General features: G+C 41.5%; 1 protein-coding gene across 3 annotated transcripts; it reads left to right on the forward strand.

Moving 5' to 3' along the window:
* Positions 1 to 525: 525 nt before the first annotated feature.
* Positions 526 to 25,657, forward strand: p4ha2 (procollagen-proline, 2-oxoglutarate 4-dioxygenase (proline 4-hydroxylase), alpha polypeptide 2). Of its 3 annotated transcripts, XM_047607532.1 has the most exons (16): positions 526 to 693; positions 7,753 to 7,849; positions 9,040 to 9,136; positions 9,861 to 10,012; positions 11,219 to 11,356; positions 12,833 to 13,072; positions 15,232 to 15,428; positions 17,260 to 17,436; positions 17,762 to 17,832; positions 19,342 to 19,441; positions 20,332 to 20,385; positions 21,022 to 21,081; positions 21,150 to 21,215; positions 22,886 to 22,954; positions 23,183 to 23,279; positions 24,994 to 25,657. In XM_047607532.1, the coding sequence occupies exons 1-16, from the start codon at positions 532 to 534 to the stop codon at positions 25,062 to 25,064; spliced, it is 1,848 nt and encodes a 615-aa protein (XP_047463488.1). In that variant the 5' UTR covers positions 526 to 531; the 3' UTR covers positions 25,065 to 25,657. The 3 variants fall into 3 exon arrangements, with proteins under 3 accessions (XP_047463488.1, XP_047463490.1, XP_047463489.1); XM_047607534.1 differs by lacking the exon at positions 21,150 to 21,215; XM_047607533.1 differs by lacking the exon at positions 21,022 to 21,081.
* The last annotated feature ends 1,791 nt before the right edge of the window (positions 25,658 to 27,448 follow it).

The following is a 27,448-nucleotide window of genomic DNA, read 5'->3' on the forward strand; positions in this document are numbered from 1 at the left end:
GAAGCCTGGATGTAATTGAAGTGTTTGTTAGAGGTTCAGATTTTTAATTCCAAAATTCATAAAATCAGAAGTGAAAATATGAGTTACTCTTACACACTACTATGACAGGGATATTATCACATGATATGAGATTATTACACCTGTGCTCCTCTATGTTCCAAATGCAAATATTGCACTTTATGCACCACTATATATTATTTTTTGTATATTTTGCATATTCTTTCAATTTTTTTTTTGGATATTGTATATTATATTATTCTAATTCCACACTCCTACAAGGGAATTTCCACGTCTATGTTAATGGACACTATTGCACCTGATTGTCGTTCCTATGTATATGATATATATTCTTTTTTGCTTGCACTATTTTGTATTTTATTTTATTTTACTTATATTTTATTCTATTTCGTTTTACCTGTGGTTCTTAAGAGTGTTTCTTTTATGTGCTACTTATGAGCGACTGTGACCAAACCGTTTCCCTCGTGGATCATCTAAGTCTGTCTAAGCTCAAGTCAATGATTTCAGTGAGGAATGTCGCTGCGCGTCTCTTCGGCTCATTACGGCCCGTCCTCGGGGAGGTTCTGTACGTGGCAGCGTCTCTCTCCAGCCCCTCTCGGTACTATCCACAGCCGCGGGGTGCCAAGTGGATTTGCGTCCACCTGCGAAAGTGTGACGGTCCTCAGAGGAATAAAGGTAAGCTGTCACAAAATATCTTATTTCACTAGCCACCTCAGGAGCCTGTATTTGCGCCCCCGCTGAACAGACAGTGTCGCTCGCCTCTCGAACATGATGCTGGCATTGGTTATCAATAACTGCGTCCAACAGGCTTCTGTTGCGTCTGTTCAGTTTTGCTTGGGGGTACCACAGTATAGGGATTCTTTATCACCTCTTACAATAAGGTGACATTGCTCGTGCCGTGAGGATTATTTCCGCTCTGTGTGTTACATTGTTATGCGAGACATGGCGAGGCAGCCCGGTTACGATGGTTCACCGCGGGGAGAGGAGAAAGTTTTGAAAGTTTGCGCGAACTTTTTTGGCCGAGCCCCTCAGTCGGTACATGACATTTTTAATTACCTACGGTTCTTTTTTTTGAATAAATAAATGATTAATAATAAAAATACGGCCACAGACATAACTGTGTCTCCAAACGTAGCCCAGGCAGCCGGACACTGAGTGGACCAGAGAGGTGAAGAGTTGGAGTTTCTAGAAACAACTGTTCTGGGCTGACGTCACTGCAGGGGCCGAGGAGCTGCACGCTCCAAAGGCCCGTTTATAGTACTGCGCTGACCTACGCGGGGAGCCTACGCGTACGCGGGTGCGAGACATTGCTACTTGGGAGCTCGTCAGTCTGGCTCGTTGTGTAACGACGCCACCCAAACACTAGACGGCGCTACTTTTAACATTGGTGGCAGAAACTTTTGCCCAAATTTTGGCCAAATTCCGCCAAACCGGAGTTGTAAAAAATTCTGTATCTCCAAACCTCCTTTACAGAGGATGCACTGAATCTAAAGCAGATGCGCACTAACATCAAGAGGACCAATCACAGCCGTTGTGGTCTGCTTCACCATGACACGTAGTTACATTTCTGGGGAGGTGCACAAGGCTCTGCGTCGGTTCTGTAGGCGTCTGCGTCATTAACGTCATCCATTAACGCAGAAGCATAAGCTGCGAGTTAGTGTTGACATGCGCTCTCTCTGCACAGACCTGCTCTCTGGGTTGTGTTTCAGTGCAGTGGCTTCACGCAAAACAAACTTAGGCAAGTAAACAGTTTTCACTGGAGAATAAATGGCCCTGATGGAAAGTGTGCCGGCTGTAAATATACACAATTAAAGCGTTCAGTCTGTCCATTTAAAATATAGCAGGAGTCAAGTCTGGCTGTTCTGAATTTGAAATTCTTACTATTCTGTACACACATCCTGTAAAATCATTGAGCAGCTGTACTCGTGTCAGCCTTGTTTATTTATTTATTTGTTTTAAATTGCAAGCTTTGTTGTTTTTGAATGCACTTTAGAAATAAATGGACATTAACGTTCGAACGAGCAAAACCTGCCTTACTTTAGGTTAGACGGGGGCTGGATAGGTGGGGTAGCGGTGATTTACTATAGGTTCAGGAGATTTACAGTTGCCTTTGCAATAGTGACAAATCTGTGTAAAATATTTAAAATTAAAACATCAAAACACCTGAAAACCTGAAATATTACTCAATCCTTGTTATTATTATTGACGCAAATATCACTTATAAAGGGATTTAACAGTTTTCTGGTGCAACTAAGAATTATTTCCATTATCAAATAACCTCTTTTTGTCATTTAAAATGTGAAATGTTTTTGTCTGAGCTGCTATCAGCACCTGGCTCAGAAGACAAAAATAAAAAATGTAAATCAGTTCGTTAAACCCATTGTTAAAATAGCTGATAAGATAAGAAAAGAAGCTCCAACGGAAAAGCTTTGTCTGCCGTTAGCAAACAGCTCGTAATGTCGCTGAACACACATCCCCAGCATAAAAGACGGCACGCCCGCCAGGTACGTGAATCCCTGCACTGATTCATGCGACGGCAATAACTGGCTGTGGCGGCCACTGGAGCGTGTGTGAGTGGAAGGCAGCAAATGGAGGGATGCCATAAATCTGTCAGCAGTAATTAGACCTCGGGGCAGGTGACATGCGCGCTCTGAGGTTGACGTCTCACTAGATGCAGCCTGAAAACAGAACGGCCTTGGTAAGTTACGAGAAATAAAAGAAGAAACCTGATCCCTATCTGTAATAACACCCACCTAACCCACATCTCTTTCATTAAAAACAGTTGCTGTCCTGGATATGCCTGTTTGTTTGTATCAAATAACTATTATGAAGCCCTGCTTGATTTAGACTCGTCTCTTTTTTTGTGTCATTTATGTGAGTGCAAACCCTCGCACAAAACCTGTGGCGTACACTCGTGCTCACTTATTTGCTCACTTGTCCGTCCCGTCTGGATGCCTGCCTGTGTAAACCAATGCAACTTCGATCCGGTACGTTTAACAGTGTGAGTCCCTCTACCAGATGGAGATGCATCTGTTTACAACTCAGCAATTCTCTTCTGAATATATTTAACCTCACTTTATATGAAACAAACGCATGTAAGAACATATGGTCGCCAGATTAGAGAACTGTTGAACCCCTTGTTGCAATATCCTTCCAGCTTCTTCCGAGAAAGTGACGTAAGACTGAAAACTCCGGTGCTGCTTCACGGCGAGCAACACTGTCCTTTATTCACCCCTCGTGTTTGTTGAAGTGAAAGTAAAAGCACGTTTTTGAGTGAGTGGGTGGTATGTAGAGTGAATCTGATGATTTTGTTCATTAAATAAGTTGTCAGATCTTAACCGTTCAGTGACCTGCAGCAGAGCAGATAATATCATCCCAGAATGCACGAGCAGCAGCGATGACTTATGAGCGTGTTCAGTCAGTGGATACTGTTCATGTGTGCACATGCATGTGGTCTCCTCTGTAACATGCTGAACATGTCTGTGGCGTGTCCCTGTAGAGGTGCACTACATACCAGAAAACGTCTGTTTAGCATCAACCTTTCGCCGTCTAACTCAGTGCACCAAATACAGGCATCACAGCGCTGAGGGCGATGCTGACTGGAAAGTGTCTTTTCTTTCTAACCAGGACTTCACTTTTCTGGCATGCAGCTTTCATTCTTTGTTCAAATATAGTATGTTTACATATGCACTTCCACGATCACTGCAAAAAATGACAGATTTGATGGGAGTGATTCAGGTAGGGACGTTATGTTTTGCACTGGGTTCAGATAAAAGGATTTCTGGAGGATTTTTTGGGCCTTTATAAAGTGCATTCAGAATATGCATCACAACTGAGGAAATTAGAATTAGAAAAACCTTTATTTGTCTCACAACGGGGGAAATTGCAGTTGTGCAACAGCATGCAAAAGGGCAAAAAATGAACAAGAATAAAGTGTGGACTGTGTGAAAGATAAAAAACAGAATGAACAATATACAAGTGTTGGCATGTATACAAAAAGTACTGAATTGTTATACTTTTCGCGTATATGCCATTACTTGTATATTGTTGGAATATATATTACTGCAGTCTGAGACACACATCCTCCTGCCTGTTTACCGTCACTCCTTTGCAAAGTACACAAACCACTGACTGCATATACAGATGGACAGATCCTCAGAAATATCCCCCGTAGGATTCCTGAGGAGCAGCTTTGAAGCTCCGAACTAGAAATGAATTTTCATTCTGGGACACATTTGGACTGTGCCTGGTCAGATTAAAATGCTTTAAATTAGAACAGCACTTGGACTGTGAGTGATGAGATTTCACAAGAACACAAGTACAGACTAGATCTCGTGCAGAGAACGCCCTTTGGCAGACAGGTGGTGATCTGTGGTGGCACCGCTCGTCACTCAAAGCCAACACACCCTCTAATTAAGAATAATGTAAAGCCCTGATATAATTTAAGCAGGTAAACTACATTATAATTTCAGCCCCACGCTTCGGATCATTACTGTAATGTTCACTTTCATTAACTGTGCAGCTTAGTAGGCGAGTATCACTTTTAAGTGTAGGGCGAAAAATAGATGTTTTGACTTTCTTGAAGTCTTTCTTCTAAGCGCTTCGGTCCGTATTAAAGGCGAGACTAGTTTGCAGAAAACGTTTCCTAAAATATTTAATGTTCTCAGAGGTTTGGCCGAGGTCTTTTGCAACCGTGTTGCTTCAGTTGTCCTGGCAACACACACCCACAGTCCGGCGCTTTTGGCGTTTGTGTTGCTCTGGATTGTATTTCAAAGGAAACTAGTTTGGAAAAAAACAATGCTAAAGATCAGTTTGATCCATTTCACGGAGCAGACTTCAATCTGCTCGTCCACAAAAATAAATGTGAATTATATAAAATTTGATGTTTCCTCTACTGGCCCAGAAGGCGGCTTTTTTTTTTTTTAAAGTTTATTTTAACACTGTTTCATTTCGCGTATTTGTTTTTTCTCAAGTGTGAAAGTAGAACACGCTGACCTCAGCTGTCGAACAGTTACTGTCGGAGTAATCGTTGGCTCTCGACAAACCCCTGCCCCGCTGCAAACCTTGGATCCCGACTGCCTCGCCAGAAAATGTGTTACTTGAGTTTCTTATCTCCGTAATGGAGCCACACCTCCGTGTGAAATAACAAAAATGTGGAGAAACACAACCCCATCGCCTGCCTCCCGTAAGAAATGAGCAGGAATCGACAGGGCTGTAGTCATCGTTCAGCCCAGGCGAGTTCTGGAGAAGCAGAGCATAATACTGGTACTGTACTCACTGCTGTAAATCAAGATGTTTATGAAGGAGACTCCTAATAGAGCAGAATGACATGTTTTATTTTATACACTGTGTTTTAAACAGGTAATTTTAATCGTTTTATTTTGAGTACAGTGTGGGTAGTTTCCAGTGGCTGTTCACACCTGCCCTCTCATGAACCAACACTCCAGCACCTTTTTTTTTCCCCCACAAATACCAGGCAGGGTCAGAGCTTGGGAACATTTGCATAGTTAATGTTAAAGGACCTCTTCTTCAGGAATGCGACCTGGATGTTACAAGCGTGCAACGACAGGCCAGACTGTGTGTGAGCTCAGCGACTGTATCAGCTGTAAATGAAAGGGCGGAGAAGTGGCCGTTTAATTTGTAGCTTACGACTGTGGCGATGGCCGTCCGCAGTCATTAGGTGAACCAGAGGCTCTCATAGGAAATACACTGGAAGCTAAATTTGTATTAGGAAGAGGAAGACGTTCACCAGAGAGAAGGACGGGAGGGTTATTTATGGAGCTTGGCGTATACGTGCAGGAAAACCTCAGTTAAATAGAAAGGCCATTTGCACTTGTAATGTATTTATCATGCTCTAAATGGAAGCAGGTTCACGCTGCAGTTAAAGAAACGTGGAAGCATGTGTGTCCTTCACCTAATCAGCCAAAACAACCTTAAATCGATTCAGTATCTTCAAGGATTTGATGTCACTGGATTATTTATCTCACTATTTTTAACCTGACAAGCTGATTTGAGACAACAAAACAACAAAAGAAAAAACAATTTAAGTGCTGCTGGGGTAATTCTAGCCTGTAGCCTGAAATCTGTGATATATCCCTCACTACCATAAACTCACTGTGCTACATTCCAGAGTAATAACTATAATTGAAAATGTTAAAACTAAACGTGCACTGTTTTTTCTTTTCTTTTTCTTTTTCTTTCTTCTCGCTGAGATTGCGGTCAGACTCCACAATGACTGGTTATACGGGATAAAGACATTTCACAGCTTATCTCCGGTCCTGTCTGCTGTTGGTGTTGCTCATGGAAACGATCCATTCGCCACAAAAAGGCCAAATTCCGCTTTCCAGCGTCGCTGTTTTACAGTCGACTTGCGGTTGCGCACGCGGATGTGCTGCTTTCACATGCTCATTCTTTCAAGCGTGTGCACTGACAGTCAGTCCTGGAAATATGTTGTGCACGCAACTAATAATAAATTCAATTTATACAGCGTCTCTCTAGACACCCAAGGACGCTTTACAAGAGCAGACAAGACAAATTAGACGCACGGCACACGGTGAGCTCACTGAGAAGGTGTGGAGGTGGAGTGCAGGGCTTTGGAGGTGAGAAGGGGGTTTTATAAGAGATGCGGAAGTTGGATAAGTGTGGGGGTGATATGCTGCCAGAGCCGAGTTCTGGACATACTGGACCCTGTCCAGGGTTTTGCTGGGTGCCCTGAACAGGACTCCATTGAAACAGTCCAGACGGCTGTTGATGATGAAGGCATGCATGAGTGTCTCCGGCCGGACACAGGAGATGTTTTTAAGGTGGAAAAGAGCAGATTTGATGTATGTCTGGAAGAAGAGAGTAGAGTCCAAGATGTCCAACTTACCGTTTGGACACCACTTTGGTGTCTTTGTGTCATTTTAAGGCTCAGAAGTGTTGCTTGCAGTAACTTTGCAACAGTACTACTGAGCACTGCTCATGACCAGGTGTTTGTTTCTTTCTTTATTTTAATAATTTTGTTAAACCTATGTTACCTAAATCTTTACCTGAGCTTTTCCACTCAGTCTTGTTGCTTGCAGTCTCTGTGTGTCCTTAGTTGCACCCTGCGGATAAAGGAAGCTTTCTATATCTGAATCTGAATCTGAATCTGAACGTGCTCGACCTCCACGTTGTCAGTTCCGTGTTGTGAAAGTGAAATGATTTTCACCCGGAGCAGATTCCTATCCGAGGTATTACTACGCTGTCAGATAGAGTGTCAATTATGCACTTCAGATCCCCTGTTACTCTAAGCCTTTGATTCCAAAGCCGCGCAGGTGGCGTCAGTGCGCCTGTGCTTGCATTTGAAGCCCCGAGAAGCCCCGTGGTGAAGCAGATTCAAAAGCAGAAGGTGGAGCAGGGCTTCACAGGGAAACCTTTTTGTTGGCGCTGGGCTGCGATCGTATCGTCATTTAGTTCTGCTTTTTCAGCCGTGTCGTCGGCTCTGCAGCAGATCAAGATCTTTTCTGCCCTAGAAAACACGACCACTCGTGCACGGTGTCTGCAGCTTGAGAGGCAGCAGTGACTCATTTGTAGGAAACTTTGAATATTGGTAGAACACCAGTGAAGGCTGCATGGAAATACAGAGTCATTGTGTGGACTGTTGAGTCAGGATATTGCACACTATCAGATCAGGTTACTGTTTGTCACTGTGAAAGTGTTTCATATCAACGTATAGCACAAATACACACGACTTGATGACTTTTGTCATTGCAGACGATTGAAGTGGACATAATGAGGGTGTTCCTGCTCGTCATCTCCTGCAGTCTGCTCTGCTGTCGGACCGCACAGGGAGAGATCTTCACCTCCATCGGTGGGTGTAAACATATGTCTTTACATACATTCCAGTCTTGTCAGTTTGAGATCAGCCGTGCTGCCATTACTTCATGCTTCCTCGGTGCAAACCAGAGATAAAATGCCTCAAGATCATCCACAGAATCCATCCTTTTTATAAATATTATTAACATCGTTTCCCTCAGAGGAGAGAACCAAGACTACATATTTAACCATTTAACTGTGTGTAAACCATCACCGCTATTACTCAGTGTTTTAACATTTATTTTACAGTGTGAGGTTTATGCATTAGGTTTTAAGTAAATAAATCTGACTGAAGAATATCCATAAACATTTAGTGTAAAATGTGGACTAAGTAGTGAGAAAAAACCGCTGGAAGAGTTTTGTGTGTCTCATGGCAACCTGGGCAAACACCACCTAATCCCACATTTTAATAAAAAGTCCTAGAACTCTGTGCTGCTTCACGCACTGTATAAACTGTATACATAAATTTATTCCTTTCTGAAGCCACATCCAGCTTCTGATACTTTGTAATTCTTGATCTAACCCCTGTAACAAAAACACACACAAAAAAAGACCCTTTTATGACAGAACGGGGATGTTTAGTTTCTGTGCATGGCGGTTTTAAATAGAGGATGTGGCCAGGAGGCGAAGTTAAACTCGTCTTTAATAAATTTAGAGAGAAATAGTGTTGGTCAGTTCTTTTTGTTTCAGATCTTTGAATAAATATGCACAGAATAGACAAAAATAACACAATAATAACAAATCACACTCCCTGAAATGCCTGTAAATCTTTTCTTACATTTTGTTCAGTTATTGTCTTTTAAATGCGTAAACAGTGAAGGTGTTTTTTTCTCCTGGAGTCAGCTTTGTGAATTAATCATAAAAATGTTTACTAAGCACATTACGCCCCAACGGTCTCCTCAAAGACAATCTGATGAGTAATTCTATACTATCAACCCCCCCACACACAAAACACTTTGTGGCTGAGGATTTAATTTGCTTCAGCCTGAGTCTGATAAAAAAAAGTGTGACCAGAAATAGATTTTACAGTGTTTCTGAAGAAAACCAAGCCAGATGTAAAAGTTGGACTGTTGCGTCTTTGTTTGATGAAGCAGCAACTCATTGCAAATACTAAAGTCTGCACATCTCAGACTGCAGAAAGCAGTAGAATGGAAGGTGATGACGACTCTGTCTGTGTGTCTGCAGGTCAAATGACAGACCTGATCTACACGGAGAAGGAGCTGGTTCAGTCTCTGAGGGAGTACATCAAAGCGGAGGAGTCCAAGCTCGCTGCTGTTAAAAGGTACGTTCTCAACCCTGCGGCCCTGGAACTTTAAATTAGCACAGTGGCCTCACAGGTGAGCTCTGGTTGTTTTGTGTACTCGCTTTATAATGTCTATATTTACACAAAACTTTTAGAACAGCCTAGTCTTCTAGTTAAACTCACATTAAGGTGTATAAATGCCATTAAAAATACATCTTTTATCTTATCATTATCTTAATCAGATAAGTAGAACTCCAATTTGAATTGGAGTAACGCGTTTACATGCACTTAACTTGTCCAGTTAAAGTCAGATTAAGGCAGTAATTGTTGTTTTTTCATGTGCATATAAACGCACTGATTATTATAATCAAGAAAGCAGTTTGAGATGATTGTAGCTTTGTGACATTTGTGCATTATCCTGCAGAAAGTAGTCATCAGAAGACCAGTGTGTTTTTATTGTTTCCACCACATTCTGACCTTAGTATCTGAACGCAGCAGAAATGACTCATCAGTTCAGGGAAGGCTTTTCCAATCTTCTAATGGCCTCAGTTTCCTGCCTGTAGCTCAGGGGAGTGACAGGCGTGTGGTCTTCTGCTGCTGTCGGCCTTTTTCTCAATGTGGTGTGCATCTTCTGCATAACGCAACTGTAACAGCATACACTGAGTGGCTGCCATGTAAACTGGCTGATTAGATATTTGCACTAATGAGCAGTTGGAAAGGGGCTTTTACAATATCAGAAACATGTTTTTTGTCTTTCTCTTAGCTGGGCCAGTAAACTCGATGCTCTGACTCGAGTGTCCACCTCTGATCCAGAGGGCTACCTGGCTCACCCAGTCAACGCCTACAAGCTGATGAAGAGACTCAACACCGAGTGGTCTGAGCTGGAGAGTCTGGTGCTTCAGAACCCCTCTGATGGTGAGGAAATGTCTCCACAACTTTTCACTAGGTCAAGTTCTTATTCATGCATTAAGTCTGGATGAGTAAGTAATAAAAATGGAAATTGAGTTTAAGCTTAAACTGTTCCAACCACATCAGATGTAAAGGACGGCATTCAATACAGTTTCAGAGAGGCTTCTTTAATCATGAGCAGAGAGCGAGTGGCAAGCAGTGAATGTTAAAATCCAGAGCGGATGTGAGCAATGTGATTACAGCTCTGACTGCCGAGTGGAAATGATTGCTGTGCAGTTCTGTTTTAGAAGCTCCCCAGTTCACAGGCAAACGGCAGACAGAGCCCGTCATGTCTTCGCTGCAGCTGTTCCCCATCTCTGCATATTTTGGCCATGTTCTCCCTTTGTGTGTGTGTGTGTGTGTGTGTGTGTGCCTGTGTTTGGACCTGGAAGTGTGTACGTGTTTACACTAGGGTTCAAATCTCTATGACGAAGATGGACTGAGCCTCTCAAGTGAATGTGTTTACGTGGCCACAGTGACTAAGAGCCTGGATGTAAAAGACAAATGCTAAAACATGTGTTTTAGCATTTAGCTCAGAGTGATGCTTTTCCCTTTATTCACAATGTTTACTGTTTGATTTTAAAAAGTTGTAAAAGTAAAAAGAAAAGGCTGAATGCAAACTAAGAACTAAGTGTTCTCCAGTCCTGTTTATGTAAATAAAGTCCAGTCACACCTCCCAGACTCTTTTGCCTGCTGTTGCTTTATTTGTGTACGATGAGGATGACAGTGCAGCTTCCTCCTTCCAGCCTGTAGGACCCAGAGGAGGAGAGCATCGTCATTCTCCTTCTGATCTTTAAGGGGTGACAGTAACTTAAGATTTACACTTTGCGCAATATCCTCTCACGTGCAGTATCGCTATGACCTCGTTTATCTCTTAATTTAATCCATGCTTCACATTATTTATTGCTGTACCGAGTCTGCTATTTTACATTTTTTATTATTTATTTCATGCTTCATATTTCAGTTACCAGCAGAAGGCCTGCCATTGCCTGTCCACCTTTGTGTATTTATTTATGTACCACCCTTCACCCTCCTAAACACCCCTCAGGGATAAATCATTTATTTAATGATTCTGAGGATTTGATGAATCAGCAATTTACTCTCTATTCCTTTTCAGTGTCAATAACGTTGTCATTTCTGCTTTACTTTAGTGCTTTTTTTCTTTGTGCACAGGCTTCGTCTCCAACATGTCCGTGCACAGGCAGTACTTCCCAGATGCTGAGGACGAGACGGGTGCAGCCAAGGCACTGATGCGGCTGCAGGACACGTACCAACTGGATTCTGAAGCGTTTTCCAAAGGAAAGCTGCCAGGTAACCAAGGAGTGTGCACAAATAGTGAATATATGACATAAGATAGTCCTTTAATTTACCCCACAGTGGGGACATTTGCCACGTTACAGCAGTATATAGTGCGGATTTATATGAGTTTACATGTGTTTCCCAACCTTTCTTGAGGCATGGCACATATCTTACATTAGAAAAATCCCAAAGCACATCACCACATAAATATGTGACAAAGTCTAAAAAATAAAATAATGTGTTGGCTTGGAACCATGGCTCCGTTCTTTTCCCCGATAAAAGTAAAGCCAAAGGAAAGATAAATCTTTTATTGTCTTGAGCTCAGCCTTTTTTCACCACTTCTCACACTAGGACCTTCGTCTGGGTCACGATGTTCTCCAGGACTCAGTTTGGATTGAGTGCTTTTTCCTTTTCCAGTATTTGTCCACCGCTGTCAGTGCTGTCTCACTCCAAGCATCACGACTTATTCTGTTGTTTGAATGGCAGCAGGTTAATAATCTACCTTCTGCCATCTAGTGGAGGAGGTTTAAATCGCTCTTCCTGTCACTATACGATATGTTGGCATAGATGAACGTAGACTAATTATTTGCAGTAAATAAATAATTTTATTAATTTATAATTTTCTGACCCATTAAGTGAAATTGGATAATTTCCCTGATGATCTCTCATGGCACATTAATGTTCCCTAGTGAGGAACCTATAGTTAACTGTTGCTACAAGGTTATTTCTTTCTTAGTTCTTAGTTTGGTTCTGGGCTGGATTTAGGGTTAAATTCCATGTGGTTTAAGAACTAAATAATGACTCATTTAATGTTGCATCATACTCAGTACATGTTCTATTCCTGAAACTCATGTGTCTGGGCAGGGACCTACCCCACATACCTCAACAAATTACGTACAACACAGAAGAAATATCTAAGACTGATATCCCACTAAAGCAGATGTGCAAAAAAATATCATTTACTACCTATTGACAAAGTGAATGCGTATCAAACATGTTTATTTATACATAATAGTCATATATAGGAAACAACATCTTCCAGACATCCTTCAGAATTTATTTATCTCTACATCAGATGTTCGTTCACACGAGACACGATAACACATCAAGACACCAGTTTACAGGGTTCCTACGCAAGTATGGAAAAGTATGGAATGAAACTGAACTATTTGTTAATACAACCAGTCTGCAGCCTGGCCTTCTTTTCTATCTCCATCTAAATACAAGCTGGATAAAGCTTAAAAATGTGTTTGTGTCTTTGTTTATCTGATATAGTTGACTGTGCTTTTCTGTATATTTTGACCAAGAAACCAGAATCCTATATATCACATAGCGATGGAAAGAAGAGAAAAAAATCTAAATTAAATTAAATTAATTATATAAAAATAACATCCAACCCAAATTCACTCTTTCAGCAAAGTGTAACACACTAAATTTGTCTTGAAATGAGCCGTGGTCTGTAACTCCATTTCACCAAACCCTCCCCAGGCGTGCACTCCAGCGCCCTGCTGACGGTGGACGACTGCTTCGACATGGGGAAGACGGCTTACAACGACGCAGACTACTACCACGCCGTGCTGTGGATGCAGCAGTCCCTGAAGCAGCTGGATGACGGAGAGGAAGCTGTGATTTCCAAAGCGGACATCTTGGACTACCTCAGCTACTCTGTGTACCAGATGGGCGACCTCCCCCGAGCCATTGAGCTAACGCGGCGCCTGGTGGCCATTGGTAAGATGCAGCATAGGCAAGTGAAACTCAAAACCAAAAGCTGCACTTGTTTCAGCTGATCCCATTGACAGACACCGTCGGGCCGACCGACACGACCTCAGACCGCGGCGTAATTGCGGGGTTGTCTTCTTCCTGTGTCACTAATCACTACAGTCCAGCCTCCCGCTCTTACTGCGGTGCTCAGTGTTTGCCACAGAGGCAGGGTGTTGTCCATTCAAAGTAAGGGCTTGTGGTTCCACTGTGTTATTTTAGTCTCTGCATCAGGGGCTCTGTTGACAGATGCAGACCATCTTTTAAAGTGTAGCTCCTTGACGTCAAGTGAAATTATTTGAGGAGTTTTAAAAAACAGCTCATACACAGAGTAAACTGAACCCTCCAAAAAATCTGTCATTCAGTGAGTTTTAAAGGTGCTTACAGACACGTTTTGCCGCCTTGTAACAGCTGCTTCCCTGTTTCTAAGCTAAGGGGATGGGCTGCACTTTTAATTCGTACTTACAGATATGGAAGTGGTCTTAAACCTCTCATCTAATTGTCAGAAACACGGTAAATGAATGTGTTTAAATGTAACCGTAAGAGTATTTTATATATGTTCTCTTAATTAAGTTATTTTAACAGTCCCACAGAACTTACAGTATCTGGGCTAAACTAAAATGCACACACACACATATTATCTACCATCAGTACGGCAATTTATACAAGTTACTTTTAAGAGGAGCTCTCTCAGTGGGACGGTGTTGTCATGACCCAGCTAAATTTGTATAATCAAAGCAGTGTACTATAAAAGAACACACACACACTCATTTGCAATGTCCTTTGTGTCCCTTCCTATTTTACACCCAGTAAGGTGAAACTTGAACTGCACAGACGTGTAAGAATCTCACAGACGTGTTCCCAGAGTATTTACTGCATTTCCCCCTAACTCCACAAGAGGGAGTGCCACACCAACCAAACACAGAGCTGAATATTGTAGAGAGAGTCCAACTCAAACCGTGGGTGCCATGTTTGCTACATCACAGGTTAGATTCTACAGTGTAACCCTAAAAGGCCCTCACTTCAATATCCCAGCGTCTACTTCCTTTAAATATCTTAAATGAGCTGTAAAATGCTTTGTAGCCCAATCACCCCATCAGTCTTGCAGCTGTGTTTACCTTCTCCTCAGTCTCCGTGTTCATCCATCATCGTTAAAAGGTTGAAATTACTCAGAAAAGTAAGTTACATGTCAATTAAATGTGTCTATCTACATGGACATAAATTACATGAACACATGTGTTTCACAGTATATATGAAACTAGCTGCTAAATGTCTACGCCTTTAGTCTAGATAACTAGCTAGCATAAGGCTAGCATAAGGCTAGGCTAACTTCAAACTTCATTCATTTGTAAAGCGGTGTTGGGTGTTTTTTAAGTTCAAGGTGATGATGGTATGACTTTATTTTTTCTGCATAAAATCTTAACAAACGTCAAAGAGACATTTACCTCATCACATAATAGAGAGAAATCAGTTGACGTCCAGTTCTTCCTTTTAACCTTCTGTTCCCATAACTTCACTGGGGAGTTTCCCCCGTAGACTTTAACTTTTAATCCAATTTTATTCTCTGTTATTGCCAATTCTCTGCGGGTGTATATTGAGTAGATCTATCCAACCATTTAGACACGGGACCAGCTGAGAACCAATCAGCGTAGCAGGATAACTGGTCAGACTCTCTCTAACATACGACTCTGACCAAACACTAACCTAATAACATGAGGGAGACACTGTTGGTGGTATCGCTCTGAATATCTCTTCAGTCACTATGAAATAATTAAGTGCATGTTAAAGTCTGGCATTGAATTTAACTCAAATCGAATCATTGAAATACCAACAACACTGTGTAGTCTTCTCCTGGATAACAGGGTATTTCCACAAGCCCTTTGTTTCAGAATTGGACGCCATAACTTAATTACATGTACGACATGAGTTAATCCACCACTGAGAACTTAAATAAAGAAAACAAAGCCCATTAATGTGAAAGTGCAGACTTCTTCTGTGTCAGATTTAAGGTGTCTGCACTCATCAGAAGGATCAAAATGTATATAATCAGCCAATTTAAATGCAGTATTTCAACTCCGCTTCTCACTTGAGATCTGAGACATTAACAACCGACTGCTTTGTACTCACAGACCCTTCCCACCAGAGGGCAGGAGGAAACCTCCGTTACTTTGAGCGGCTCCTGTTCAAGCAGCTCCGTGAGATGAACCAGGACTACGAGCCTGCCTCTGAGGAGCCCATTCAGCTGGGAACCTACAGTAGACCCAAAGACCATCTCCCAGAGAGAGAGGCCTACGAGGCTCTGTGCAGAGGAGAGGGGATTCAGTTGGTGAGACATGAAGAAGAAATAAGCATTCTGAACATTTTTATTTAAATTGAGCATTTATCGTGATAATAATATATTAATTATCCAAATATACACATCTAATCTAAAACTGAATAAAGGAAAACTTGTCTACAAAACTATATTACATGTTAACACCAACCCAGAGTAGTGAAAATCTCACTGGAAAAAAAGCTACAAAAAGTAGCAAGACCGAGTGTGTTACATGATTTTTTTTATTGTCCTTCTAAGACAGTCCATGAAACACAAAGATATTTGCAAAGTTTGGCCAGAAAACACTGTTAGTTTCTACACAGCACCACAGACCTTCTTTGTACATCCCCTCTATTCAAAGACCAGGCCCCGCCCACTGGACCATACCATCTTTAATTGAATAAATTCAATCACACAGATGTTCCACATCAGGAACCGTTTTAAATCTATTTACGTTCATTTACCACACATTAAATGAGTCAAAGCGTTCACTTAACGCCTCATTTTATTATGGTGCAGTAAGATAGACTGAGCATGTTCTCTTCTTTATACTCAGGCATTATAAAAGACAGCCTCTAACTTTGCTCAGGTCCTTTGTCACTGCCCAGAACCAGGAAGCACTGTGGTAAGAAAAGAAGAAACTAGACATGGACAGACTTTATTTGTCATTTAAATTTTGGTGCAGTGGCTCAGATCACAGGAGGAATCACAGATCAGAAACGGTACATGCAGCATATACATTTAAAAAAATGGAACCAAAATCATAATCTACAGTATTTAATAAAATGGTTTTGCATCGGGAAAACAACAGCACAGCTAAAGAAACTTGGTAGGATGTTAGGTGTTTTGCGTTACTAAAGGCATGAAAAACTGCCACACACACTCACACAAAAATGCTTTAGGAACAATTAAAAAAAAAATATGTTGACCTGACCTCCACTAGATCGCCAAACTGATCAAATATCCACAGAGGACCCTCCCCTCAACTTATAGGACCCAAAGCCCCCTCCCTCCCCATTAAAGATATTCTGTTCCCAGACGCCACAGGACACCCTCAGAAGGTCCACACGAGTCAAGAAGTCTAAAAAGCGTGAGAAGAAACGTAACTGTTCAAACCTGCGGAACAATGTTAGAACCCATATGGCTGCACCGTGAGTCTATAAGAACTTCTATAGACACAGAACTGTCAAACTATTATTTTGTGAAATTGGATTCTCTCAGCAGGGTACAGTTAAAATAAATCAGAGTCCGTTCCTCTAATAGAACAGGGCTGCTCCACCGTGTAGGGGATTAGTTGCGCCGCAGGTGTTTTTCCATTGTATCGTGCAGAAGGGTCAAAAAGTTTACCTGCAGCGCCCATGAAGCTCTGTTAACTCTCTGATGGACGTGTTTTGTTTCCTACCAATTCTTTGAAAAATGCAGAAAAGCAGCAACAGCAGGAGGTGTTGAGTACGGTTGTGACGCGGCCAAATATAATAGCTACAAAAAAGAGAATACAATAGGGGTGAAACCAAATCGTGAGCCTCTGAGAATCGAGTTGGCGCAACAAAAGTGCAGAGACCTTAAAACAAAGAGACTTTACAGACGGAGGGTTTTTCAGTTTCGACACTGGGGACACGTGAAGAGACGAGAACAGGGTAGCTGTGTTTGGCCCCGATACCAAAGAGGAAGATGGGTGGAGCCCAGTGCTCAGCCTCCCCCTGCTGTGAGGCTGCATTGGAAACACATGTTATGGCACACTCGTTAGGTTCAAGTGAACAAATGCACAAAATGATTCCAAATGCAGTTTGTTATTTATTTATTTCATTTTTTTTTTTCCTGGTTATTGTTCATATTTCACCAGAACGAAGCGAGGCGAAGCCGTTTGTTCTGTCGCTACCAGGACGGTAAGAGGAGCCCTCGCCTCCTGCTGAAGCCCATGAAGGAGGAGGATGAGTGGGACAGTCCCCACATTGTGCGCTACCTGGACATGCTGTCAGATGAGGAGATAGAGAAGATTAAAGAGCTGGCTAAACCCAGGGTGAGACAAGAAGCCGTCAGTAAATAATGACTGAAATTGTCTTTTTACAATGCACGTTTGTTTGCGATGCATTCCTCTAACAAAAAAAAAAAAAAAGCTCCTGGAAACCTGATATCCTGCACAAATTCTGAATTAACTCTGCAGATCACTCATTACTAAATGTATTAAAACTGTTCTGCTTATGCATAGAATATAAGGAATAGATGTATAGTATGTTAAATTAATTTATAGAAACTACACTAATTAATAGGAGTAGATGAAAAGTAGATATAATTCAAATTTAAAGCTGCAAATTTGTTTGTTGATTTTTATTTTGTGTTTCCAGCTTGCCAGAGCTACTGTGCGCGACCCCAAAACAGGTGTCCTGACCACAGCCAACTACAGAGTATCAAAGAGGTAATGCTTACAGGATTTCCTCTTGTGGATTTTAGACATTAAAACATAATTTTAGGTCATTATTATCATTTTTTTCTTAATTATTATTAATCTAACTGAAGTGATTATTCATTGTTTTGCTTTTTATAATTCTTTGAGAGTCTCTGGGACATTTTCACCTCAACGTTCCTTACGTAAATTTCTAATAATAATAATAATAATAATAATAATAATAATAATGCATTACTCCGGCCATCAGTAAGATGCTGCTGGATCAAGCTAAAAGCAGAGAACAAATGGTTGTGGCTGTAAATGTCAACAGGAATGATTGCAGGTAGAAGAGCTGCATAGATTGTTTTGCAAAAAATATTAAAATACAAATAAATACTAAAGCAGGTTGCTGATGAGGAGCATGTGAGGAAGGCCCATGTCCTGTATTGACTTGTCCCTATGTAACATGGGCCACGTCGCCAGCAAGTGAAAGCGGATCCAAGGCCTTGATGTTTTACTTCATATCAGATTTGGGATGGATTAGTACGAGCGCTTATTAAAAACACTGACAACCAACCACTTGTTTTGAGGATAAGATCACTGTAATAAGTTAATCATATGATCAGATAGAGGGAGATTAAATCAAGATTGTATCCCAAAAGGTTGAAGAGACGGGCAACCGGGCTTTCCTGAGGATGTTTCATCCGAGTAGCTTCTTCAGCTCTGACAGAACAGATGGGGAGTTTAAATGGGAACATCTGTGGGTGTTACTCACCAGAAACTCTGTGAAGACTAGATAAATACCTGTCGTCGTGGGAGTCCGTTTGATCCTGTCTTCTACCCTCAATGAATGGTCCTCTAATAACCCGTGAATGAACCGCACTGAATCTACAGAGGGCATGGGATGTTTCCTGAAAAGTTTCATTAGTACTCCGGCCACGTAGAGTAGGACAATGTTCCTCTTGCTGAGAATTTTCGGGAAACGCCGCATTCCTGGTCACACACTGAGAACCCAGAAACCCGTTAACCCCAAGGCAAAACCCCCCCCCAGGCAAAAATAGAGCTATTTAGATACGCTGCTCGGTGCTGCTCAGTGCTGTGCAGTGCATTCAGGAATGTACAGCTTTATACGTTGAGAACACAGTACAACGCGTCCGGAAACGATTCGGCGGTCCACCTACACCCGAAGGACAAAGGACAATCCTTGAAGACAAAGTCATCCACGTTTTAGCCAGGGAAGACAGATGTTTATAAAGATCGTATAAAGTAACAACATAGTCTCAGCATCTGACCCCAAGAAGTTTTATCTCCATTCACACTCACTGGAGAAAGAGGGTAGGATCAAAGGGTCGGTTTCTGATGAAGATATACCACAACCTAGATGAATGAGCACCTTCACAGAAATCAAGATGATTTATACAGAAGTGTACTCATACCAAGCTTTCCTTTCCAGGCTTACAAGTCAGATATTATCAAGGTGGATACACAAGCTGTTTAAGTGTGAATGTGTGTGTGTAATATTCTAATTTGTTTCTTCAGTGCATGGCTGGAAGCAGAGGACGACCCCGTCATTGAGAGAGTAAATCAGAGGATACAAGACATCACGGGCCTCACGGTGGAAACCGCGGAGTTACTGCAGGTAACGCACGAACTGCTGCGTTGTCACAAAATATTCTCTCGTGCTTCTAAATTAAAACGTCGCAGATAATAATGGATTAGAAAGTATAAGGCGTGCTTGTTGATTTCTGCGCCCACCCATCAAAACTGATGGAGAGATTAAGTAGGGACCTCTACCTCTATGTGTTTTATTTTAAACTCGGCCTAGTGCTGTTTATATCTATACAACATTATTATCATTTTTCATTCAGTATTAAGCTGTACGGGTTCAAATATTCATTTCCTTATTTCAAACATGTGCAACAGTTGGCTGATGCAATCAAACTGCCCTATCAGCTTCTCTTCTGCTAATATTGCAGCGTTCCTCTGGGATTCTCTCTGGGGACTGAGTCGGTGTAATATGTGGCCTCATGATTGGCTCCATTTCACCCTTTACCCTTTTAGATTCACGTTAATGTGCATTTCAGGACATTTTAATTTTTGATGGGGAACATTTTCATTTATGTAACTCAAGGAATTAAAGAGTTTAATAATCTCTATACAAGCGTATGTCCTTCCACAAACAATAAGTCACTCGATTGCTGACAAATGAGTAGTTTGACCCCCTAACTAAGAGTAAAATATTGTAGCAAAGTGTGCATCATTAATCCCAGAAGTAAAATGATCCATTGGTAGGACTGTGTATCACTGTGTATCGTGCAGCTGCAGTAGAAGAACAGCCGCTATGTTAACGAACGATGTTAACGAACCAGATAAACAGTTTTCTGACGTCACACTTTTGTGGTTGAGGTTTGTTAAAAAAAGTTAAAACGTACACAGGGCAAGAGAATGACGTACAATACAGTGTCTAGTGGACAGAAGGGCTTATTCATTACCTGTATGTGTGGATTATGTTTTCCAATGGCTCACCAGGTTGCAAACTATGGAGTCGGGGGACAGTACGAGCCACATTATGACTTCTCACGGGTGAGTTGACTTTCCGGTTCAAAGTGTGCTCGTGTGAATGTTTGCTTTTCTCTCATTTGACTTTGTCGCTGCTTTTCTGAGCTCCACTTTTTCGTGTGTGTTCTCTCCGGCCGTGGCTGTGAATGTCATGCGATCCCTCTATGTACGCGACACATGTGTAGCTGCTACAGAATGACTGATTTTAATGTGTATATACGCCACCAGTCAAACGTTTTAGAACACTCCAATGTTTCTTTCTTTTTTTATTGAAATGCATAAAGGTTAATGTCTCATTTTACTCCAAAATAAAAGCATTGACCAACTATATGATGATGCTGTTCTAAAACTTTGGACCAGTAGTGTGTATATACATATATATGTGTGTGTGTGTGTGTGTGTGTGTGTGTGTGTATATATATATATGTATATATATATACGATGCAAAGAACTATTACAAAAGTCATCCATTCCATCATCCAATGATAAATAAGATAATATAAGAGTTGAATTCCGTGCTTTGAAGCTTATCATTTGAAGCTATTACAACCCAGTTAGAAACAAAATTCAGTTTGATCTGTTTTCCATCTGTGCGCCTTTAGCGGCGGGTTCCTAGTGTGAGTCTTATCGGTGGGTTAAACATATAAACATCTGTTGCAGCGTCCTTTTGACAGCAACCTCAAGGCCGATGGAAATAGACTTGCTACCTTCCTAAACTACGTAAGTAATGTGTGTGTGACTGCGTCCTTTTCATTGTGTACTTTCATTCTTAAATTTTATCTTTATAGAAAGATGAGCCTGATGCTTTCAAAAGATTAGGCACTGGAAATCGTGTGGCAACTTTTTTAAACTACGTAAGTACGTGCATCCAGTCGCCGTTTGATTGAAGGCCGGTGGTGGCGGTCCCCTGAAACACGCTCTCCTTCGTTTTGTTTAGCTGCGTGGGCATCAGCTCTGGTTCAATCTTGGACTTGGGATTGATTGACGTGTTTGGAATTGGCCTTCACAGTTTTACAGCTCAAACCTGACTAAAAATTAATGAGTGTACCAACACCTGCATGAAACAAATCTAGTTCGTCTGTCAATCAGTTCCAGTACATATTGTGGAGAGTTTTGTTGGCCCTTCACCATTAACACGCCGGTAAAGAAACTACTTATTTTTTTTTAATTTATTTTTTTTGCCCCTGCTAACAAAATAATCTACAAATAAAAAAAAAATAAAAATAAAAAATTCCAGTGTATGGATTGTCTTCTTCCTGTTTCGCCAGTACGGTTCATCCTTGATACACAGCATGAAATGTGCATCAGTATATTAGCAAAATCCACTGAATAAACACTATATATTTACTGATAAACCGTGGTTAGGATGAACCAGTATTTCAGGACAACAGAGAAGTAGCACTTTGTATTACAGATAAAAAAAAAAAAGCACTGAAGGAAATAATTACACCGAGACATTGATGCAGTATGAGGGAAAACAACTCACAAATTGAACACAATTAGGTTTAACTCGTGGAGACAGCATGATGTATAATACTCAATGTTCTGTGTTAGTATCTCATGAAAACGTTATTTTTTTTCTTATTTGTTTTTATTGTGCACCTACTTTTTCTTTTTCTTTTACACCTTTATTCTTCTGTGTTTTTATCATACTTTTTAAAAAATGCACTTAAGGAGGACTGCACCTTACATGTACTTGTGCAATGACAGTAGATTCCTTCACAGTTTGTAAACGGTGTGATGTTTTTTGAGGGGCGGGGCTTAGCTGGAGGCAAAAGAGCTCAAACACTATAGCCTGTAAACGCTAGTTAGCATGTTTCAACGGACTGTTTTGGCAAGAATGGATGAGGAAAACGCATATTTTAGAGAATATATTAACATGCTCACTCCTTGAGACCGTGAGTGTTATTTCAAAAACTTTACTGACGGGTCTTTATTCACTGACGCCTACACTCTCACTCACTGGATGGATAATTTGACCAAAGGAGGACACAGAGGGGACGAAGTTTGGTCTGTCTTTATCAAGTGAAGCCTCTCCAACAAAGATATTACAAGAAGTAAGTGGAACCACTGTGGAGGTTGAACGTAGTAAAATGCAACTGGCTGGTAGGTGTCTTTGATTTTTTCGGTTTTGACAGCCAAAAATACACAAAGACAACATTTTCCCAGTTGACAGTGACATTGTTCGCCTCCAGCTTCTCTGTTTTGCCTCCAGCTAACGACGTGACGTCACTGTGATGTGGGCCATGAAGGGGTCTATAAAGACATTCTATTCTATTCTGAGAAGAGAAATGCATAAAAAAGGGTTAACGTCAGTACTTGCCTCTTTCAGCATGTTGTTGTGTCACGCCTTGCTTTGACGGTTTTTCAGAGTTATTGAGTTTTATCCTTAAAGAAAAGCACAAACTTTACTACCTTCCAGGGTTTTGCAAAGCATCTTGAGTCAATTTGTATCTCTGTCAACACTCTATGAATCCGCTGGAATTGAAATTAAATTTAATTGAACCAATTCGTCTTTTCTCAGATGACTGATGTTGAGGCGGGAGGAGCCACAGTCTTCCCTGACTTTGGAGCAGCGATCTGGCCTAGAAAGGTAACCAGAGTGTATGTTTGTCTACTGTCCATATGAATGAGTATGAGAAAGATTTTATATTAACTTTAAATTGGTTTCACTTACCTCTGACCGATGCATTTTCGTGTATTGCGTGTGAGCCGGCCAGAAACTCAGCATTTAGTCTCATGTGCTCCCGTTCCTCTTTAATCCAGCATCTGTGTCTTTATGGTTATCACCATAATTCTGTTCTATTTAATTTTCCCACAGGGGACGGCCGTGTTCTGGTACAATTTGTTCAGGAGCGGGGAGGGAGACTATAGGACAAGACATGCAGCCTGTCCTGTCCTAGTAGGAAGTAAATGGGGTGAGTCTAAGTTCAGATTTGTGATACTTGATGGAATCGATAGGTTTGTATGAGGTACTTATTAAAAGTGTTACCTACGGTAAATGTTTTTTGCACCTCCTACGTTGGAGAAGCATTGCTTGGCGAACAAACCAAGCAATGCACCGCTGTGGTCACTGCTGGTAAAGGTGCATTTCAGTCATCTTTAATGCTCCCCACCGTGAAATGATTGCCTTCCTCTCTGATATTCAACAACATCTTGTAGGCCTACTGTATCTTTTATCTCTAACCCCAGGATCTCATAGCAATATGTGTTACCGACTTGTCCAAAATGTTTTCCCTTTTATCTCAATTTCCCACACTTTACAAGCCAGAGCCGCGAGAGATTTATAGAAAGAGGAAATTACTCAATTTCTGGGCAGGTGTTCCCGAAAAACAACTGGAATTTTGTCAACAGAACCAACCAGGTTTTCCATGACATGATGAAGTGTACAGTGTGTATTGATGCATTTTCCAAAAAAATGACAATATAATACGCATGTAACTCGTGCAGACTGTTCAGGTTTTATTCAGCACTCTTCAGACAATTGCTCACGATTCCATTATCTCTACAGTAATAAAACTAAAGCGATGTTAATTTCTCGTGCTAATGTTCCTAATGCACATAAAAACATCTTCTCTACTGGAACAGTCCACATTAGCACTTATGTTGTGCGATTATTGAACGAACAAGACACAATGTGAGCAAGTCAAACTGTCAGCTACTGCAGTTAAATCATGGTGTATATTGGGAATGGTCTCTAACAAGTCTTGACAGTTCAAACTCTACTCATACTTCATATATAGTTGTGGCCAATCAGCCACAACATTAAAACCACTGATGGGAGAAATAAATAATATTGACCGCCTTGTGACAGTTCAGTTTTCTGCTGGGAAACATTTGGACCTGGTATTCATTCATGTGAATGTTGCTTAGACATGTAGCACCCACCTAGACCAGACCAGACCAGACACCTCCCACCCCACAGCAATGACACTCTTTGATGGCGGCAGCCATCCCACCCAGGACCCAAAGGCCGCCATTAACAACACTGTGTTGCCAGACACCTCAGAAGGCCCATGTCCATTCTCTGATAGAGTCACAACTGTTTTGGAGGCACAAGGGAGACTTACACAATATTATGTCAGGCATAATGTTATGCCTGATCGGTGTAAAGAAAAATGCCTGTGTCAGTTATTGCGTATTCGTCCGTCAGCAGCTATTTGAAGTGACTGCTTTTTTAGAGTTGTCTTAGTTGTTCATTTATATAAACGGCTGCATGAAACTAGCAAAATGATTAGTGCCACGTTCTTTTCCACCATTTGAGGTTTAGTTGGTGGTCTTATTATAATATTCCCTCAGTTTTATTTTTCTTTATGTAGCATCAATAACAATACAATGGTTGCAACTCTCATTGTCTGTGTCTCCTACTTTGGGTGTGTTTTGATGGCACCTGAGGGGATAATTAGTTCACAAACTGTTTATCTTGTGGCACTTCAATCCAAAAATACGCATGATATATAGCCAAAAAAAAAAAAACTCTTCTAGAGTGATGATTTTGAATGTGTCGTGTCAGGTTCCTTTAGATCTTTTAAATTCATTCATATCTTCTGTATATTCGAGCAAACGTTAGAGACTTCACTCAACCATCTCAGCTAATTTTGTTCCTCGCGTTTGTTTTTCCTGTGTTGTCAGTGTCAAACAAGTGGATTCATGAGCGAGGACAAGAGTTCAGGAGACCGTGTGGCCTCACAGAAGTGGACTGAAGATTACCACACATCTATGCAGCACACAAACATGTTCTCTCACACTATGTTTTATCCCTGGCAGTGACACAACTCACAGACATATTCTACAAAAATTACATCAGTGTTCTCTCTCTTTCTCAACTTGTCTGCATTATTAAGGGCAGACGAGGACAGTTAAAGCCCATTGGTGCCGAGAGCTCAGTTTTCTTTTGCATATCCCTCTTGACTAAAAAAATATGCACTGACTGTTGAATTAACAAGCATTAAAAACAACATGAGATCATGCTTGGTTTCCAGAAATTACATTTTACACTTTGGACTGGAAGAAATCTTGGAAAAAAAAGCGTCTCAAGTTTACATCAGTGATGTTCCTACACAAATTAGCAGTAGCGCTATAAATGTATTGCTAACTGGTCAATTGTTGTGATTTCATTCCTTATCATTTGCACTCAAAGCATTTTATTCCCCTTCAAACTTGATAGACCTGTCTTTCAAATCATGTTCATTGTGTTTATTTATGTAGCGATTAAATTATTACACTGTTGTTACATTGTATCCTCTTTCTACAAGATGGCCAACAAGACAGTCAATAAACAGTGTCTTTTATTAAACTGTTCTGCGGCTCTTTTCACTGTGTGATATGTTTTGTTGCTTGTTTTTGTGATATGTATCATACAAAGGCCTTTTTGGACAGTGTTGCCAATGGTCACTTATTTTTTCCAATGCACTGTAATGGCTTGTAATAGTTGAACAAAATTCCTTGTCAGTTTAGCTCAAATCATTTTTCATACCCCTGTGACAAAAGTTGTCGACAAGTTGTCCGATTGCATTCACTTCCATTCTCATGAAGAGCTTCTAAGAGCTGGTTGTGTCATCTCCATTACCCTTCACTCATCTCACACAGATCGGGACGCGAAGGACTTCACCTTTCAATACAATCCTCCCCTGACAGCTCATCCGAAATCTGGAGCTAGGGTTCAGTACGCTGTGCAACTGGATGCTGGACTTCCTAACTGGAAGATCACAGGTAGTATGCTTTAGCAGCAACATATCTTGCACCATCCCTCTGAATACCGGTGTCCCCCAGGGATATGTGCTGAGCCACCTCTTCTTCACTCTACTGCACCTTTACTGCACGGTGACACAAAGAATAAATAATTTCCCTGCATGGATCAATTGTGATCAAAAGTGATCTTGAATCTTGAACTGAACAGCTCCTATTCTTCAAGTTTGCAGACAACACGACTGTGGTGGGTCTCACCAGCAACGGAGATGACACCAACAACAGAAGTGAGGTAAGACATCTGGCTATGTTGTGCAGAGACAGTAATCTCTGAATGTGGAGAAAGCAAAAGAGATTGTTGTGGACTTGAGAAGAGTGCACACCCAGTATGCTCCTCAGACCATCAAAGGTGTTGCTGTGGAGAGGGTGTGCATCACCAAGTTCCTGGGTGGACACGTCACAGTTGATCTCTCCTGGACTACCAACACAGCATCACCGGCAAAGAAGGCTCAACACCTCCTCTACTTCCTTTGCCAAACTGAGGAAAATTAGAGCCTCGCCCTCCATTATGGGCATGTTGTGCTGAGGCACCATTAACAGCATCCAGACCAGCTGCATCACTGTGTGGTCACCATGTCCTGCAGTAAGACCCTCCAAGCATAGCAAGAGCACCTAGCTACACGCTCTGCCTCCTCTCTTGTTCTGCCTGGCTTGCAGCCTTCACTTTGATTCATCCCAAAGGTCTTCTATCGGGCTGAGGTCATGGAATCAGTGCAGGCCCGTCCAGTTCTTCCCCATCAGACTCGCTCATCCATGTCTTTATGGACCTTGCTTTGTGCACTGGTGCTCAGTCATGCTGGAACAGGAAGAGGCCATCCCCAAAAGTTCACATAAGGTTGGGAGCATAGAATTATGCATGTTTCAGCCTATCAAGAAATTTTGGACTACGCACTGTTCTTGAGCTAACCCAATTGCCGCTGTCAGAGTTCCTTTCAGGGGCCAAGCCCAGCCAAACAAGTCCACACCATAAGCTCCCCTCCATCAAACTTCACACTTGGCACAATGCAGTCTCTGGCACCTGCCAGTGTTGTAGCCTGACACTTAAGCCGGATTTCCATACATGGCCTACCTCCACACGGCCCCGCACCGCTCCAGCTTTTTTTTAACTACCTGTTATTGCTTAATAGTGATCCACACTTGTTGCTACTAGCAACCGCGGTCTACACAATAAAGTTATCTTCCAACAACCAGAGGGAACCAAAGAAAACAACAATTATGCAGTTATGAGCTATCAAGCAGAACACAATGAACGTAATAAAAGATAAAAACTTAGGGGAGGACTGCGCCAATGGTGTAATGGATTCGAGGCAAGCTTCCCTACCAGTGCTCCCTGGTCTGT

This window comes from Mugil cephalus, chromosome 15 (assembly GCF_022458985.1).
Source record: "Mugil cephalus isolate CIBA_MC_2020 chromosome 15, CIBA_Mcephalus_1.1, whole genome shotgun sequence".
NCBI lineage: Eukaryota > Metazoa > Chordata > Actinopteri > Mugiliformes > Mugilidae > Mugil > Mugil cephalus.